The sequence below is a fragment of the Sceloporus occidentalis genome, unplaced genomic scaffold (assembly GCF_023333645.1).
Source record: "Sceloporus occidentalis isolate IW3139 unplaced genomic scaffold, rSceOcc1.0.p SCAF_1, whole genome shotgun sequence".
NCBI lineage: Eukaryota > Metazoa > Chordata > Lepidosauria > Squamata > Phrynosomatidae > Sceloporus > Sceloporus occidentalis.
The window spans coordinates 138,004,323-138,024,273 of NW_028316981.1; the positions used below are offsets into that span (position 1 = coordinate 138,004,323).

Genomic DNA, 19,951 nt, shown 5'->3' on the forward strand with positions numbered 1-19,951 from the left:
ATGATGCCAGGAGACTGGGCTTTGAATCCCTGCTCAGCTATGGAAATCCTCTAACTGCCCTTCTGCAAATCAGCATCAAAGAAAAGCAATGGCACATCCCTCTGAAGAAATCTTGAAAAGAAAACCTTATGACATTGCCATAAGTTAAAGTCAACTTGAAGCCACATGATATAGTAAGTATTAGTTATTTCTTGAGAAGGGGGCAAATTTGTTGCATGCAAAATGTCCACATCTCTAGGCAGAACTAAAACAGAATTGCTCCAAAATCCTAGTCAGCCATTGCCAATCTTTGAGTAAACAATACTGTACTAGACGAGCCAATAGTCTGACTGAGATGAAGGCAACTTCCTCTGTTCCTTCTGTTCCTACACCAAGATCATAAAATCTGCCAAAACCACAGGTGTACCCAGAAAAACCAACAGAGGTTCAGGGTGACTCACCAACAGCCTTTCTCCTAGCAGCATTTCTTTCCAAACTGTATTTACTTCCAGATAATTCACAGCAATTCTTTTTAGTTATAGAGTTAGCCCTCTGTATCCATAGGTTCTTTTTCCATGGATTCAAGCACCCATAGCTTGAAATAGCACACCTTAATATAAGGAACACCATTTTACTCTGCCAGTATATTTAATGGGACTTTACCACCCACAGTTTGGTGTCCGGGGGGGGGGGGGGCAATCCTGGAATCAAACCCCAGTACATACCAAGGGCCCACTGTACTTGCAAAATTAGCATTCTTTGGCCAGGGAACCATCCTGGAATGCTAGTTAACAGAAACAAAAACTTATAAGAAACAAGAACCTAAACAGGTTGTGAGGAAGGGAAAGGAGTCCTGACAGTGACAGGGCCCCCTACCACAAAGCAGTGTTTGTGGGGATGGAATTGGGGAGGGGGGGAGAAGACTGAAGAAGCACAAGGCTCTGGGCCAACATTTGCTATGATGGTTCAGGAATCCGACATGACACTTTCCTTCCCACTAACAGTAGGGGAAAAGTTCTTTTTCCCATGCTCAGCCACACTGAAATTCAAATGGCAGGTCTCCCTTTCCTTCTATGCTGTACTAGCTTTAGTTCTTGGACGTGTGTCACTGGGTATATTGTTCAGCCCATGACCGATCATTTCTGTGACTACCATTTCTCATATTACATTTCTTGCTGTGATTTACACATTCCTTTCCACTTCCAAATTATTCATTTCACTATGTAGGGCCCATCCTTTAGCAATCATTCTCTCCCCCCCCCCCCCAACCAGATGTGAAGGAAGACTCTGTTTGAGTGCTAAACTACAATGACACTGACCTCTGGGCCTGGATTCAGGCATCTTTCATGAAGAAGAAAATAAAGGAGAAGTCTCTACAGGTGCTACCACTATGAAATATGATTTTTTACAAATTGCTAAAAGGTCTAGAATCCTCCTTCACATAAGAAGAGGGCAGACACTGTAGCAAGATGGCACTTTAGCAGATATAGCACAGTATGACTTCATATCTTTGGGCCCTTGCCAATAAAACTTGAAAAACACTTGTTTGAAAGAGGTTGGAAATGTTACTTTTGGGACTACAGCTCCCAGAACTCACTCAGCCAACATGGCCAAAGGATTTAAGTAACAGTTAGACAGTACCAGGGCAAGGAATAACCAATGTTGTCTCTTTCAAACTTTCACTCTCTTGAGACCAGGTTGCTGACTTTTCTCTGTAAGCTTTAGGATTGTTCTGCTATTAAACTGGACTTTGGCATTCAATTTAAGGAAAACTAATGGAACTGAAGACATTAAACTGTACAGTCCAATTCCAGATCTAAAACTATGGAGAGGCTCAGATGGTCCTTGCTGCTAGTATTGTGGAAACTGGGGAGTGGTTCAGGAGTCGTGGTGGCTAAAGATGGTTCCAGTACTCATGTAAAAACAAACAGGATCTTTTCATGATAGTTTGAGGGACCAAAAAGGTCCCTTGGGGGCCCAAGACATCAAAGGAACAGCTACAAGATTCTCATAGGCGAGATTTAGTCAGATGTGAATATATGCTTCTGGGTGGATGCAAATAACAAATTCTCGTATCTGAAAAATGTCTGCTACTCCCATGGAAGGAAGAGATACTGGAACGCAAAAAGAAACCGCAGACAGCTGCTGTTGACAGCAGCCGCTCAGTTCCTGGACACATTACAAAATCAGGAAAGGCAACTTGGGGCACACAGAGTGTCTGGAACTTTTAATGGATACAATCGTTGTAGCAGAGAGGCAGGCTTGCCAAGGTATTTCCAAATTCCATCTGTAGAGCAAGATCTGGAAGCTGGGGGCCTGGGCTGCTTGTTTAATGCGTTAAAACTTAATAAGCGGATTATGCACGGAAAAAAAGTGGAATTTGTGGTCCGGGCCTGCCAGGCCCAGCCCTTTCAGTAGTTTCCAAGCTGAGCAAACTGGGAAGGGACAAAGACAACGCCTACAAATAAGGAATAACTGGTGAGTGACCTAGTCATGATGAGTGCCTAGTTTAAAAGGGCAAGGCAGCCTGTCATTCTCTTCCTCCCCAGCCTTCCCAGTCCCTTTTGCCAGTTGCCAAGTATAAGGGACACACAAATGACATCACAAAAAAGGAACCATGTCAAGCCTTCCTCTTCAGTATTTAGCTGAGCCGGCAGATGAAGGCCTTGATTGAAACAAGATGGAAACACGCAGTGCTAATTTTTCTCATAAGGGCCTCAGCCACACTGGGCAGGAGGCCATGGTGAAGACATCTCTCCACTCACACTGAGAGCTAGTTCCCATAATGCACTGTTCGGCATGGAAAGAAATGAAATGGTCTCCAAAACCCTGCACTTCCTGAAGCCAGTGTCAGAGGCAGAAGGTTGAGCAGAAACAAAGAGCCTTCTTGCTCCCCAAACCAGCCAGATCAAAGATCTTCCTTCCCAGAGCAAAGTTAGAGAGGAGGGTCTCTTCTCTTCTTCCTTTTAGAAAAAGCACCTGCCAATTTGAATTACAGTAGTTAATTTCTTGGGCTTACCTACAAGCCACACCTACTAAATTGGAAATCTCATTCACTTAGAGCCAGTATGGTGTAGTGGTTTGAGCACTGGACTAGGGCACTGGGAGACCAGGGTTCAAATCATGGCTTGGCTATGTAAATGCAGTGGATGACCTTGGACAAGTCACAATCTCTCAGCCTCAGCTGGAAAAGGCAAACCCTCTCTGAAGAAACTTGAAAGAGTTGAAGGCACAGAACAACAACAACAGATGCCTGACAGCCTTGTGGTAATGCAGTAGGGAAGGGCAAGGCACAGGCTCACCTTTTCCTTTATTATCATTTCACATATTCCAGAATTCCACCTTGGCACTGAAATCAATTTCTGTGGTTTTGGTGAGATCTGTTTCAATTTATTTCTCCACTGACTGGGTCATGTGATGAGATTTCAGAGACTTTTTAAAAATCATTACTCTTTTGAAGAGAGTGATTTTATTCCTCTGTTCTTACGCTAAAGAAAGGATTTCGAAGCCAAATTCACTACTGCAGGTGTAATGTGTCCCTTCTCCCCCATTTCTATACCAGACACAGGCTGCATCCACACTGCAGAAATAATCCATTTTGACACCACTTTAACTGTCCTGACTCTGTGCTATGGAATTCTGAGAACTGTAGTTTGCAGGGATCTGGTGCCACAATCAACTACAATTCCCAGAATTCCATAGCATTGACTCAGGGCAGTTAAAGTGGTGTCAAAATGGATTATTTCTGTAATGTGGATACAGCCACAGTCTCTAAAGACCACAGGGAGATGCCTTTCATGATAAAGATGGATGTTTTGAAGTGTAATGAGAAGGTGAGGAGTGCATTGTGACCTTATGACCTTCCTCAATGATTGCCATACTGGCTGTTTGGCTGTTTTCTGGAGAATCAAAATAAACCAAATAACATGGGTTCTGAACTTAATGAGAGGTGTTTTGTTTGTGTTTTTTAAAATGTAAACTGAACCACTGGATTTATGTGGGCTGGAAGGAGATGGGGATGGGGCAAGCAAACAGCCCTAGGGCACCAAGAAATAGGAAGCACAGGTTTATGACATGTAGCTGAATGTAAAAGTGTGGCAGGAACATGGCCTCCATTTCAAGAGAATCAAATGTCTCCTATCCAAGAGGGCAGTTTCCTTTCCTTGAGCCAAGAGCTTAAGGGACTGTGAATATTTGTTATTGTTGTTGTTGTGTGTCTTCAAGTTGTTATGGCGACCCTAAGGCAAATCTATCATGGGGTTTTATTGGCAAGATTTGTTCAGAGGTTGTTTAGCACTGCCTTCCCTTGAAGCTGAGAGAGTGTGACTTTCCCAAGGTCACATAATGGGTTTCATGGCTAAGTGGGAATCAAACCCTGGGTCGCCAGAGTCACAGTCCAACACTCAGACCACTATTATTATTATTATTATTATTATTATTATTATTATTATTTTATTACCACAGCTGGCTCTCACTGTGCATATACAGTAAATATATATAAACCAATGTGGTATAGTCGTTGGAGCATTGGACTATGACTCTGATGTCCATGGCTCAGATTCCTGCCCAACCATGGAAACCCACTGGGTGACTCTAGGCAAATCACACACTCTCAGCCTCAGAGGAAGGCAATGGCAAACCTCCTCTGAACAAAACCTGCCAAGAAAACCCCATGATAGGTTTGGCTTAGAGTTACCATAAGTCAGAAAGGGCTTGAAGGCACACAACAACTCCAGTGTCATAGTCCAACACTCAGGGCAACCCTGTCACTGGATTTTGGTGTATTTGGGATCTGTGTGGAGATGGTGGATTGAGTGATGGACTATGACACTGGAGTAGTCAGAAATGATTTAAAGGCATACAACAAGAAGCAGATGGAAATCTGTTTTGTGCTGATCCAAGTGTCATGAAACCCTGCAGTCTCTCTACTGGTGCCATTAGACCAGCTCTGTGGCCTTGTGTGCTTCCATGCCTCCTTCCATCTGTCTGTTTGGCTTCCTTCACTCTCTTGGATCCAAAGGACTTTAGGCCATTTGAGCCTTTTGAAAAGTGCCAGCCCAGCACTGGACTATTTGCACTTCAAAGGTTTTTACAAATTAATTCACTGCAAGTTACTTCGCAGTTCCCCCAAAATACTAATAGCAGTGTCTCTGCCCCATCTGTTGAAAGCAGAAAAATGGTCACTTTGCGCACATGCTAAATTCAAGTAGGCTTCTTTAGCAAGGTGGTGTTGCCGGTTGGTTTACAAGATTTCAAAAGAGGTGGGTATTTGGCTCTTCCCTGTTCTCCCTTCCTCATTCTAGCAATGCTGGAGGTTTTTTTGTGTGTAGAAAAGTTGCATTTATTTAAATAGGCCCATACATGCCAACAGGAAAAGAGCTGACACTCCACCCACAGGTCTATGCCTGAGAAGATGGCTCTGTGTTTTCTGTGTCCCCTTGTGAAGTTTCATTTTCTGGTGGTTTTTTGTTCCAGTTTCCACCTCCTCCTCCTCCCCCCCCCCCCCCCAGCCCTTCTCAGTAGCAAAGCTCTTTCCACCACCAGCCCCTGGAAGCCTGACATCTTGCAAGAAGAAGAAAGCCAGGGCCAGGGACTGAGGGATTCCAGTTGGTGGTTGCAGTTGTGCTTTCAAACGAATTCCTGTGGATCAGGTCAGAAAGAAAAGGAAGAAAGAGAGGCAGGGAGAGAGAGAGAGATTTGAGCCAGGGAAGGAAGGGAGGGAGGGAGGAAGGAAGGAAGGAAGGAAAAGAGAGAGATAGAGCTTGGGCAGAAGAGGGAGGAAGGAAGGAAGGAAGGAAGGAAGGAAGGAAGGAAGGAAGGATGGAAGGATGGAAGAGAGAGAGAGAACTTGGGCAGAAGAGAAAGGAAGGAAGGAAAAGAGAGGCAGAGGAAGTGAGAGCTTGGGCAGGAGAGGAAGGGAGGAAGGAAAAGCAAAGCAAGGCAGGCAGAGAGGAACACTTAGGGCCAGGGGAGCGTGTGTGTGTGTTATTTTGTAAAGCATGGGAGAGGGCATAGGAGGGGAAGGAGTCGGTAGAAGGGCAATCTGCGGAGCAATAATAATTGTGATTTCCTTGTGCCCCGCCTTTCTCCCAGTTGAGGTACTCGAGGCGGCGCACAGCCCATTGGAAACAACGCAAAAGGCAGCCCAACGTCCCAATATGAATCCCAAGCGCAGTCGGAGGCAGGAGGGCACCCAGAGGAAGAGGAGGAGAAGGAGGAGGGGGCGCGTGGGCCGGGCGGGGAGGGGATGCGGCGGCGGCGGCGGCGGCGGGGCTTTCCTTACCTACATCTGCATTGCAAAACGCCTGTTGCGGGTGGACCGGGGAGCAGCTGCAGGCGTGGGCCAGGCGCTCCCTCTTGGCCAGGAGCAGCAGCAGCAGCATTAGGGCCAGCAGGCTCCGGAGCACAGCGCTCATCTTGCCGCCTTCGGGGAAGGAGGGATGGAGGGCGAGGCAGGCGAAGGAAGGGCTCGCAGGGGCTCACCGCCGCCTCATCCAGGCCCTGGCCCGCAGGGGCTCCGACAAGGCGAGGCAAGGCACGGCGGGACGGGGCTGCAGCAGCTCCTGCCCTTTCCCCCTTTGCTGCTGCTAGTTCTGCTTCTGCTGCTGCTGCTGCTGCTGCCTTCTATGGAGGTGTTTTCTCCGGCTCCAGGGCTGGCTTTTTAATGGGCTCCCTCCAGGGCTTGGGCGCCCCGCCTCTCGGTGGCACTGGGCCAGGCAGGGCGGGCTCCAAGGCAGGCAGGGCACCAGGCGTCCTCCTTTCCCCAGCCCCGGACGCCTCCTCTGCCTCCTCCTCCAGTCCAGCCTTCTCTTCCTCCAGGAGGGAGTTCCCCAAAGGTCCTCCATTTTGAGCAGGACCCAGAAGAAGCGAGGGTTTGTCTTTCTCCAGAGTAGTCCTGAGCCTTTTCTTATTATTGGGGATCGTCCTCCATTTTTCAGGAAGATCCTGCATTTGGCGGGGAGGGACATCTGGTCACTCTGCCCACCCTCTCTTTCCAGGACCTGCCCTCTATTTCAGCCTTCTCTCCTGGAGGGATTTCCCCAAAGGTCCTCCATTTTGAGCAGGGCTCAGAAGCAGGCTTTTGTTATCTTTCTTTTTTATTTGGGATTGTCCTCCATTTTTCATCAAGGCCCTGCAAGGACGCCTGATCACTGTGTCCAACACCCGGAGGATGGAGCTCAGCTGTCCTCCTTTTCCAGGACCTGTCCTCCAGTCATCTCTCCAGGAGGGATTTCTCCAAAAGCCCTCCATTTTGAGCAGGACTCAGAAGCAGGGATTTATCTTTCTGAAGAGTATTCCTGAGTTTTTTATTATTATTGGGGAGTGTCCTCCCCTTTTGTTGATGGTCCTCCATTTTGCGGTGCCTTGTCATCATTTGTGGTTAGGACATCACTCACCCTGCCCATAACCCAGAGTAAGATAGCCAGCTGTCCTCCTTTTTCCCGGACCTGTCCTCCATTTCAGCCTTCTCTCCAGGAGGAATTCCAAAAAGACCCTCCATTTTGAGCAGGACGAAGAAGAATGGATTGACATTTCTAGCAGCGTTTTTAGCTTGTTAAAAAAATGGTCACATCCTCCATTTTTCTTGCATGTCCTCCATTTGGTGGTGCCTCATCCTCCTTGGCGGTTAAGACATCTGTTCACCCTGCCCACAAGTCAGAGCCCTTGGTCCCTGGTGGGGCAGATGAAGGGAGCCTTGAATAGCAGCAGCAGGAGTGTGAGGGAAATGTGGTGGCAGGGTGGCCAAATGTCCTCACCGCAAAGGAGGACCAGGCACCGCAAAATGGAAGACATTCCCCAAAAATGGAGCACATGACCAAAGAAAAACTAAGAACACTCATGTATACATAAATTGATACTTCTTAGTCCTGCTCAAAATGGAGGACATCTGGGAATTCCTCCTGGACAAAAGGTTTATTTATTTATTATTTATTTACAGTATTTATACCCCGCCCTTCAGCCCTAAAGGCTGTCAGAGTGGCTTACAATTATTATTTTTAATTAGACAGTTCCCCGCCCTCAGGCTTACAATCTAAAAAGACGTGACAAAAAGAAGGGAATGGTAGTGAGGAAGGGGATCAGGTCCAACAGTTCTTCTCTCCCTCTGAGGCCTGGACTGGAGGGAGGGCTCTGCTTCTTAATCTAGGCCCGATGGAGCTGGGCCTACATCTCTCCCTCCATGGCCAGATGGCACCAGGTTGAAACGGAAGACATGTCCTGGAAAAGGAGGATGGCTGGTCACCCCTTCCTTCATCATTGCAGAACCCAAGTTAGCACTCCCACAGATGATTCTCCTTCACTGGTGTTTTATGTTGCTGTTGTGTGCCTTCAAGGCATTTCAGGCTTATGGCAACCCCAAAGCAAGTCAGATTTTCTTGCCTCAGAGGAAGAGCCCTGGTGGCGCAGTGGTTAAATGTCTGTACAGCATCCACTCACTCAAAACTATAAGGTTGCGAGTTCAGTACCGTCCAAGTGCTCAAGCTTGACTCAGGCTTGCATTCTTCCGAGGTCGCTAAAATGAGTACCCAGATTGTTGGGGGCAATTAGCTTACAGTTGTAAACCGCTTAAACACTGCTATTTCGGTATGAAGCGGTATATAAATGAAGCTGTTTGTTTGGCCATGTCAAACCCCCTCTGAAGGAACCTGCCAAGAAAACCCTATGACCGAGTTGCCTTAGGGTCGCCATAAGTCAGAAACAACTTGAAGAGGTACAGCAGCAACAAAGCAACTCGCGTGGCTTTGTTGGCAAGATTTGTTCAGAGAGGTTTTGCCTCAGCCTTCCGTGGGGAGGAGGAGGCGTCAGCCCATGGCCCCTGCTCCTCTCCTCAGGGTTTTGCCAGTCCTGAGGTGTCTTTCCAGGGACTCCTCAGGACTAGCAAAGCCCTGTGGGGAGAAGGAGGCGTCGGCCCATTGCCCCTTCTCCTCCTTGGGGCTTTGCCAGTCCTCAAGTGTCTTTCCAGGGACACCTCAGGACTAGAAAAGCCCTGTGAGGAGGAGGAGGTGTCAGCACGTGGCCCCTGCTCCTCTTCTCAGGGCTTTGCCTGTCCTGAGGCATACCATCCCTCTTCCCCACAGACCTGTCCTGGCCCCCAGGATAGCTGGAGGCTGGAAAAGGTCTCTGGAGAGGAGCCACTAGCATGCACCGGTCACTCCTTCTGTCTTCGCCCTTTTCCCAGCCTCCAACTGTCTGGGAGAGGCTGGGAGGAGGTGCTAGAAGTGCACGCCTCTGGCTCCTTCACCAGAGCACCATTTTCTGGCTTCTCGCTGTCTCAAAGAGGCCCAAAAATGGCAGGGAAGAGGTAGAACAGGCACGCAAGTGCCTCTTCCACCTTCTCCCTCGCAACCTGTGCCAGGTGAAATGGCATTGCGTGTCACTTCCAGCATGCGTGCCATAGGTTCGCCATCACAGCCTTAGGTTTACCATATGTCAGAAAGAACTTGAAGGCACACAACAACAGCTGCAATTCCACTGTCGTAGTTCAACACTTAGTTCACCATCTCCACACAAAACCCAAGCACACCAGAACTAGAATAGTGTGTCCAGTTCTGGGCACCATAATTCAAGAAGTGTGTTGAGAAGCTGCAGTGTGTCCAGAGGAGGACAACCAAAATGGTGAAAGTTCTGGAAACCATGCCCTATGAGGAGAGACTTAGAGAGCTGAGTATGTGTATCCTGGAGAAGAGACAGTTAAGAGGTAATCTGATAGTACAGTACTGTTTATTGAGGAATATGAAGCAAGCTTGGTTTCTGCTTCTCTAGAGACTAGAAAGCAGAGCAATGGATGCAAACTACCTGTATAGGAAAAGAGATCCCACCTCAACATTAGGAAGAACATTCTTACAGTAAAAGCTGTTCCAAGTGTGGAACACACTCCCTCAGAAATTGGTGGAGTCTCCATCTTTGGAGGTCTTTAAACGGAGGCTGGATGGCCATCTGTCAGAAGTGCTTTGATAGTGTTTTCCTGCATGGCAGGGGGTTGGACTGGATGGCCCTTGTGGTCTCTTCCAACTCTATGACTCTAACAGCAAGATTAACCCATATGAAGTGCTAATGCCCAGCCTGGCCCCTCTCTTTCCAGGGCCAGGGATGGTGGGCAACCTCTTATACCGGGGCAGAATTTCAACAGTGGGCAGGGCCATGGCCTCAAAGAGGGACAAAGCCATGTGAGAGGGCACAAATCTAATTCTTCATTAACTTGGCCCTTTCCCCAAGTTCAGATTGATGCATTTCTACTCAGAAGTAAGCTTCAAATAAACATTTTCCCAGGCTGTATACCAAAACACATTTCTTCACAGCCCCATTATTCTCCTCTAAATAGCCTCATCGCTCCAATTACTGATCAGAGATAAAAGAAGCCTTGTGCTACATCTAGGCTGTGACCGGTGGATCCCCATGTTGTTATTATATACCTTCAAGGTGAGCATGAATTATGATAACTGCATGCTGTGTTTTTCTTGACAAGATTTATTCAGAGGAGGTTTGCCACTGCCTCCCCTTAGGCTAGGAACATGTGGCTTGCCCAAGGCCACCCAGTGGGCTGAGGAGAGATTCAAATCCTGGAGTCCTAGTCCAACACTACTACATCACACTGGATCAAGAGGTCCTGACCTTAAATATTTCCCTCAAATCAATCAAACCTAAATATCCAAAAGACACCAGATCCCTGCTAAGCAGTGTCAAACTTAGTTAGTACAGTGGGACCTTCTTTTATGGAGAGGATCCGTTCTGAAACCCCCCCCCCCCACGTAAAAAAAGTGCATAAGCTCAAATCCCATTAGAAGTAATGGGGCTCATGCTTGCTGTGCAACGCCGTGTGTACACTACGGCAGTGCACCTCATTACTTCCAGAGTGTGCAAACCTTTTTTCCAGCACACCTTCCAGCATATGCTGGAATCCGCATATGACACAGGCGCACTATACTTAGATGGGAGACTGCCAAAGAATATCAAGTCCTGTAGGCTACATTTCAGAGGAAGGAACAGGCAAAACCACCTCTCTGTATTCCTTGCCTAAGAAAACCCTATGAAAATTTATAGGGTTGTCATAAATTGACAGGTTACTTGAAGACACAAGTGTAGCCAGAACCAAGACTGTCTCCATCTCTGTGTCCCATTTAGAGAACATCCCACTGGAAAGACGTAGGGCCCGAACAGACAGGCCAAAATAAAGCTGCTTCGGGTCACTTTGGAGGTATGCTGTTTAAATTATGCATGCAATCTAAGAGGCTGGAGGCTGCGCCAAAGCCACACTCCAGTCCTAAGGACTGAAATGCCGCTTTGGCGCAGCTTCTAGCCTCTTAAGATGTGTGTGTCATTTAAACAACACACCTCTAAAGTGACCCAAAGCAGCTTTATTTTGGCCCATAGTTAATTCAGCAGCACTAATTATCCTTTCTCTTTACCCAACATCCAGGAAAAAGTGGCCAAGCAGCCACTCCAGTTTAAGGTTAATGTTGGATACCAGGTATGGCATTAAATAGGCTATTGTTGTCAGGGCAGCCTGTGTTAACAAAAGCTCCAGAAGGCATCTGATGTGGTTGTGCTGTAAAAAAAATATACAGAGGAAGGTGTAGACATACCTTGCAAGCAATGACAATATGTGCCACTGGTACCTTGAGACTGTTCTGGAAAGAGACATAATCACTGAGGTTTCAGACCTAATCTTCCAGATTATTGTCTGGGTTTTCTTGGCAACTAGGATCTCTGGATTCAATTATTAATTTTTTTAAAAATAATAATTGTAATTTTGTACCAATCCACTTTGACTATCCTCCTGATAACATATGTTTGAGGCTGTTTATGGGTCCCTTGGCCAAAGTTCTCTGAGCAACAAGGAGACTTGCATTTCTAGAGAGGAGACCCACCATTTCCTTTCCATTGCAGCTGACATTGCCAGGTGTAAACTGATACCCATGAACACCTACCAATGACTCATCAACCGTGGATTTTCCATCTTGAGACTGTTTTTAAATGTTTAAAACATGACAAAAATAACTAGTTACATTTTTTAACTTCCACCCCCCCCCCCTAATTTTTTAACCACCTGTTTCGATGAAGAGTTCTGGAAAACCTGAAAGTTTGCACACTATTATAGAATTATAATTGGTCCTGGGGGTGTTGTTCTAGTGAAAGAAGGTTTCTATGGATGTTCTTGCTAATTTATTATTACTTGACAAGTTTTAGGGCTGAGTTGTAATAGTGAAACAGTTTCTAGGGTTAAACTGGCAACCTTGGCTCAAAGTAAGCTGTGGAAATTGTTTTCAGTGCTGCAGTTCAACTCTGAGGAATCATAACAAAACAAGTTCCCACCCTTGTTGTGCCAAATGGACTCTCATAGCAGACAAAGGAAAGATACTTCAGCTCTTGGCTACAACTGTTAGATGGTCCAACTTTCTTTTCCAGTAGGCTCTTGTTCTAGCACTGATCAGGGCTTGGGAAAATTATTGTTTAGACTACAACTTTCAGAAAAAACAGGCCAGGATATGGGGTATCTTAACCTGAAGTTCAGAGTATAGTTGCTGAGAAGATGCTGAGAAATGCACAATTTGTCTCCATATCACCAAGAGACAAAAGGCTGACGTGTTGTATTTTAGTATTTTTCATAATCCCGAACAGGCATTCTGAGACATTCTCTAATGTAGTGCTGCTAAACTGAGTTTCCTATCACACTGTGTTCTTCATATGCACTGAGTTTCATCTCATCTAGGTTTCCAACCAAGGCCAAATAATATAATAGGGGTGTGAGCTCCTCAAACTATCTGAAAGGGCAGCTTGTGTATTGAATGCTGAATTCACTCCCTCTTCTGTTTCTATGAGCGGCTAATAGGCTCCAAGAGTTCTGTTGTTGTTTTCTGAAGTATTTCCAAAGAATTGACACATATATCCTGATTGCTATGTTACTCATAGCAAGGACTGTATCATCTTAATCAGAACCTTGGGCATTCAAGACTGGCACCATGTTCCTGATGATCATTGCCTAGTTTTCCAGAAAGGAAAAAAATAATACAGTAATAAAAAGTTATCTTCATTGCTAACAATGCCTTGTGTCTTGTAACCAGAGCCTGGAGATGTTACTTTGTTGGAATGGCAACACCCCCAGTCAGCATGACCAGTAGAGATTTGGGGAATTGTAGTCCACACTTCCTAGTTTTGTTTCTAACCACTTTTTCTTGTGCTGAGATTTAATGACTCTGTGTCACTTACTCTGAAAACAGGTGGAGGTGAAACTTTTCCTGTCAGGACTTCACTGTCCCTCCACAGAACCTCATGCAGTCAGACTTGCCCTTCTCCTACTCCACCCTCATATCTGAACTCACCAAGAGCATTGCACATTTCAGGTCCTCCATTTTAAACTCACACCAAGATGCTGAGGAAAAAGACACCCAGTCACAGCCCAGCAGCCCCTGAATGCTCTCCCCACCATGTCAGTATATAGATAGATATTTGCCACGGGCACAGAATGGCTCTGTCTGAGTGTTTTGACAATGCTTGGGTCAGGAAGCCAGGCTGGAGGGGGGTCCTGCGGACGGCCAGGGAGTGGAGCCGGCTGAGCGCCCAACAGTGAGTCATGGCTGTTGGAGATAAATGGAAACACATGTGCAGCCATTTGCGGGCTTTATTGCTCGCAGCACAGAAAGCGTGGACACTTCGTAAACACAGGCCAAGGGCTGGTCCACCATTCCCACACCCACTGTTGCAGAGACTGAGGCGTGGAGGGTGGAAGAAAGCTCTTCTAACTCATTTCCCAGAGCTGGCCCAAAACAGATTGCTGCCTGGATTAAAGCCCAAATGCCCCTCCCTCCTCTCTGAAAGGGCCAGCACTTTGGAAAAGTGTTTCTCTACCTTCAGATACCAATTCCTACCTAAATCAATTCCTCTCTCCTTTCAAATGGTACCCACTCTCGCTTTTCAGTTCATCCTGCTTCATGGCAGCATCAACCCTGCAAAGTCAGCAATGGTTTTCCTTATGCTGTCTAGCTTGTTATTGTTTGTACTGCACATTCAGTAACACCAATCCTGAAATCAGAAACAATCTGTAAACTAGGATGTTTTGAACTACAGCTCCCACCATCCCCAACCACTGTCTGTGTCAGCTAGGGTTGATGAAAGTTGTGGTTCAACAATATCTATAGGGCCATAGGTTCCCCACCCCAGTTTTAAGTATCTGACCTGTCCCCTCTCTCCAGCACAAGAGGGTATGGAAGCAGTCGTTTGGCTCCATGATGAAGGAGGTAAATTATCCTATAGGTCAGTCTGTTTAGGAAACATAAATATTTCATTATCATGAGATGACGTGATTCACTGGAAAAGACAATAATGGCAAAGTGGAAGGAAAACTGCAGCACGGGTGGCTTGATTAAATGAAGCTGCAGCCCTGAGTTTGCAAGACCTGAGCATGATAGTTGAAGACTAGGGATTCTCTCATCCCTAGGGTCACCATAAATCAAATGTGACTTGATATCAGATAACAAGAACAAACACATATTTCACACATTTCTGCTTTTGATACTTGTCAGTTGAGGTGTCACAGAACTCCTCTCTCATGAGGGGGCAAAGCTATCCACTTCTCTCTCCTTTCACTCCTGTGCCAGTTCCTCACAGACAGTAGTTAAGATGGGCACTGATATGTGTAAGATGTGATTATGTTTGCATGTAGGATGGTTACATACATCTTAAAGAGAGCTGATGGTCCAGGAACCAGTTTTCACCCATCTGGGATCCTGCAGGGGGTTGCATGGGCTGTGCAACATGTCCAGGGAATGGGCCAAAATGGATGTGGCTGGAAATCCATTACACATTTTGAATTTCAAAACTGGGAGGTTTCTAGGAGAAGGCAGCCCTTTTTCTTTTTGGCTAGAAAATTGGGGGGGGGGGGGGGGAATTCCAAGGAGTCTAGAGGTGTTGAGGGCCACAAACTAGCCTTGGCGACTGCACATAAGTCTGGAGTTGCATTTTGCCCATTTCCATTCTGATAGGATGCTGAGCATTCTTTTCTCATAGTTCTTTGAAGAAACTGTTTGACTAGGGCTGCATCTTCACTGCAGAAATAAGCCAGTCTGACACCACTTTAACTGCCATGGCTCAGTACTATGGAATTCTGGGAATTGTAGTTTACTGTGGCACCAGAGCTCTCTGATAGAGCAAGACAAATGTCTCACAAAACTACAATTCTCAGAATTCTATAGCGCTGAGCAATGGCAATTAAAGTGGTGTCAAATTGGGTCTTTTTTGCAATGAGGATGGAGCCTAGGATAAGCCAATATAACTTCAGTGTAGATATGTGGTATCAGACTTGGTGCTGCTTTTCCTTTTATTATGCAGAGAAGCAGCAGGAAGGGCATGCTGCAAGTTAGGAAAAAGAAACTTTGTGTTAAAGAGATATTTGGAAATTTCAAAAAGTTATGTATATCAGCAAGGACTGACTTCTAGTGGATGCGTTACATTCCTTCCACTTGACTGGAATTATTATAGTTGGTCCACATCTTTTTTCTGGAGAATCCAAACAACATCTAGCATCTTCTGTTTTTTCTTCCCATGTTTCTTCAGACTTAATCTGTGATGTCTTCATTTTTATTCATTTTTCAAGCAAATAGCAACTGCAGCATTAGTCTGACAAGTGTAGATAGATGAGTCTCTCCTCAGGGTTTTCAGGGCTCCTTGGGCCTTTATTTTAAAATTTCATTTTTGCAGACTACAATTATGTCATTATTTCCTGGTAGTGGCAGTTGGGGGATTTGTGGTGAATGGCTCTTAAAATTAATTGTTTAATAACCATAACGACAGGTACAGTTCTAGGGGAAGTGGCCTTTCATTACTGATTTTGTCTCATTTTTTCCTTCTTTTTATAGTAAAACAATGCTGTTTTACTATATGAAATGGCAATACTGCAACAGATTGCTACATGAGGAGGAAGAGGTAAGGAGACACTGGAAAGAAGAAAAGGGGGAGAGTTAAAGAATGCTGGTGTCATACTGCAGAATTAATGCAGTTTGACACCACTTTAATTTTCATGGCTCAGTGCTGTAGAATCTTGGGATTTGTAGTTGTGCATTGGATTTCTCTAAGACAGAATGATAAATAGCTGTCAGAACTACAAATCCCAGGATTCCATAGCATTGAGTCATAGCAGTATAACAATGTGCATTAATTCTGCAGTGTAGATTCAGCTGAAAAGAGGATGTAATTGGCTACTTTAGGTTCTGGCCATTCCCACTACTATGGTTTAAGACCAATCTACTGTATGCATTATGTAGGTTATACCCAAAGGAATAAGGTCTTCAAGAGAAAAAAAGATAACAACCTTCCCTAAAACATCACTATATTTGTTAAGCAGAACCTTTCTATTTTGATTTCAGCTAGTAGTGGGAAAGCAGTGTCTCTGTGATAACAAGCTATAGTATGTAAGCCACCTATAAAAACAAGAGATACTTAACTGCTTGATTTTCATTTTGAAAACACATGACAAAAATAAATGGACACAGCAGAACAAACATCAGATCATCTGAGTGAAAAACAGAAACAATTTTGAACTGCTCTTTTACTAGAAGCACTGAGGGAGAGAGGTTTGACTCTTGATGCTTAAATCCAAACTGTAGGAGGGTGAATTCTGAAAGAAACCGGAGAGCTTCTGTTTATGCTGTTAGGAGATGGGAGTCACATGCAGATGCAGCTGATGTTGCTAGAATATATGGAAGAAAAACATTATCTGCATTCCTAGCATGGGATTAATGCCACTGTGAAGTCTCCTTACAAGGCATTTTTGGGAATCCATGTTTGCTTTGTTGTGATGTGGCTTTCTGGTCTGAAATGCTGACAGTGTGCATCTAGAGCCATCACACCTGAACATTTCAAGCAGCTTTAAAATAGTGAGCCTGCTCAGGAAATGACACATTCCTAGTATGTCGCAAGCAGGCTCTTTGAGGCTGAAATTGAAACCTCTCTAGTGCAGGAGATCCACCACTGCCTCCACAAGGAGACCTAAGGACACCGTTACACACCAGAGAATAATGTAAGGAAGCCCAGCAATCTGAAAGTCTCAGCTGGAAATCAGTATTGCAGTTGCAGATGTGTAATGTCAAGTTATAGATCCATATCTGATCCATAGTTACGAGCATTATATGCCATAATTGTGAATACACCCCTCCCAAACCTACTTTACCAGGCAGCTACAAGGAGATCCATTCATCTGGTGATTGGGATACTGGAGGACAATGTTTCCAGACCCCTCCCACCAGCCAGCAAGGTTGTGATAATCAGAAGCATGTCATTCAGTCACCTTGCACTGGATTGCTGAAACTGGTTATTAAAATTATTAAAAGACACAGGATCAGTTGACGTTAAAAGGGGAGCATTGAGTGGTGAAGGAGGAGAAAACCAGAGTGGCCAGGGAGGATGGAGAAGCAGAAGGATCAGAAGGAGTGAAAGAATGGATCTCCAGAGCCACTAAAAAGATCTGGGGATGAGAACCTGTCATTAATTATTTTGAATGGCATTGCTGAACAGGATGAGTCACAAGTCCTCAAATCTGTCTGCACTGAACAATTATGGCTATTTGATCCCACTTCTTGAACTACAGCATTGGAGCTCTCTTGCAGAGGAAGGGAAGTGCCTCCCCAAACTACAGATCCCAGGATTCCATTGTATGGATCCATGGAAGTTAAAGTGGAATCAAATGGTGGTAATTGGATAGTGTGAAAGCACACCTCATAGAATCATAGAGTTGGAAGAGACCGCAAGGGCCATCCAGTCCAACCCCCTGCCATGCAGGAAATCCAGATCAAAGCATCCCCGACAGATGGCCATCCAGCCTCCGTTTGAAGACCTCCAAGTAGGGAGACTCCACTACACTCCGAGGGAGTGTGTTCCACTGTCGAACAGCCCTTACTGTCAGGAAATTCCTCCTAATGTTGAGGTGGAATCTCTTTTCCTGGAGCTTGCATCCATTGCTCCGGGTCCTAGTCTCTGGAGCAGCAGAAAACAAGCTTGCTCCCTCCTCAATATGACATCCCTTCAAATATTTAAATAGGGCTATCATATCACCTCTTAACCTTCTTTTCTCCAGATTAAACATCCCCAGCTCCCTAAGTCGTTCCTCATAGGGCATGGTTTCCAGACCTTTCACCATTTTAGTCACCCTCCTTTGGACACGCTCCAGTTTCTCAATGTCCTTTTTGAATTGTGGTGCCCAGAACTGGACACAATATTCCAGGTGGGGCCTGACCAGAGCAGAATACAGTGGCACTATTACTTCCCTTGATCTAGACACTATACTTCTATTGATGCAGCCTAAAATTGCATTGGCTTTGTTAGCTGCCGCATCACACTGTTGACTCATGTTCAACTTGTGGTCTACCTGGACTCCTAGATAAGTATTCCCCCAATTTTTTCCTCCAAGTCATTGATAAAGATGTTGAATAGCACTGGGCCCAATACAGAGCCCTGTGGGATTTCACTGGTCACTTCTCTCCAGGATGAAAAGGTGCCATTGTTGAGCACCCTTTGGGTTCATCCGGTCAACCAATTACAAATCCACGTAACAGTTGCCTTGTCTAGCCCATATTTTACAAGCTTGTTTGCAAGAATGTCATGGGGAACTTTGTCAAAGGCCTTACTGAAATCAAGATATACTATATCCACAGCATTCCCTTCATCTACCAAGCTGGTAATTTTATCAAAGAAAGAGATCAGATTTGTCTGGCATGACTTGTTTCTCTGAAACCCATGTTGACTCTTTGTGATTATGACATTGCCTTCTAGATGTTCACAGATTCTCTGTTTAATGATCTGCTCCAGAATCTTTCCTGGTATTGATGTCAGACTAACTGGACGATAATTGTTGGGATCCTCTTTCTTTCCCTTTTTGAAGATGGGGACAATGTTTGCCCTCCTCTAGTCTGCTGGGACTTCTCCTGTTCTCCAGGAGGATGTGTCCTCATCACAGCCTCACTGGCTGGTGGTGGAAACATCCTCCTCCTTAATTTTAATATGCTGTATCCCACCTCAAGCCCTGAGGAGAGGCAGGAAAGAAATAATTTATTACGTATTATTATACTCCTGTCAACAGCTAAATTGACCCCGTTTGCCTGATCCTGTGGCTGCCTGGTAAAATAGAACCATAGATTTGGAAGTGCCCACAAGGGTCTTCCAGTCCAAACCCCTGCCATGTAGGAGTCAAAGAACTCCCAGAGTATGGCCATCCAGACTCTGTTTAAAAACCTCCAAAGAAGGAGACTTCATTATATGCTGAGGCAGTGCATTCTAATATAAGACAGAGGAAGGTCAACCCAGGGAATGCTATCTAGGCTACATCCATACTGGAGAAAAAATCTGGTTTGATGCTGCTTTAACTGCCATGACTCAATACTATGAAATTCTGGGAATTCTAGTTTCTTTCTTTCAAAGACCTCTGGTGCCATGACAATTCTCAGGCCGCATTCCCACTTACAAATAAATCACTTTGCGGTCTGAATCGATGAATCGGTTTGGCAGCAGAGCGTGGTTCACACTACATTTACTCAGATTGCATTTTCATGCTGCAAAATAAAATAAAATAACCCACTTGTAGTTCACATTGGCAAATGAATTGGTTCAATTTGAAGTGTTTTCAGTGGGATATTCCCTCCTCATCACTGCAATCTTATTTACGTACTTCTGTACAAGTGTTGAAGAGTGGACTAATACAGGTTGTTAATTCCCGCTTCCCCACCCAATGACCCCTTATCACGTCATAGTAAATCATTTCCAATCCGCATCTCATTCACATTGACACTGAATCAATTTGTGAATTCGATTCTTCAAATCGATTATTGAAATAGATTCCGATCCACATCTGGTTCACACTTGCGCGGAACTGATTTATCCAAAAAGACGCAGAAAAAGTCAGCGTTAAAAAGATGTGGGTTAAATGGGTCTAGCGCATGGCCCTTCTCTCTGAATTGCTTCAGCAATTTGGTTCATGTGTAAACCAGGG

At 45.3% G+C, this 19,951-nt stretch overlaps 1 protein-coding gene across 1 annotated transcript in view; it reads right to left on the reverse strand.

The window, feature by feature from the left end:
• The window catches only part of TIMP2 (TIMP metallopeptidase inhibitor 2), a 39,588-nt gene extending 32,949 nt beyond the window's left edge, over window positions 1-6,639 (reverse strand). Inside the window, exon 1 of the mRNA XM_089538795.1 lies at window positions 6,263-6,639. Coding sequence (XP_089394921.1) covers window positions 6,263-6,395 — 133 coding nt within the window. The 5' untranslated portion in view covers window positions 6,396-6,639. The remainder of the gene's footprint in view (window positions 1-6,262) is intronic.
• Window positions 6,640-19,951: the final 13,312 nt, after the last annotated feature.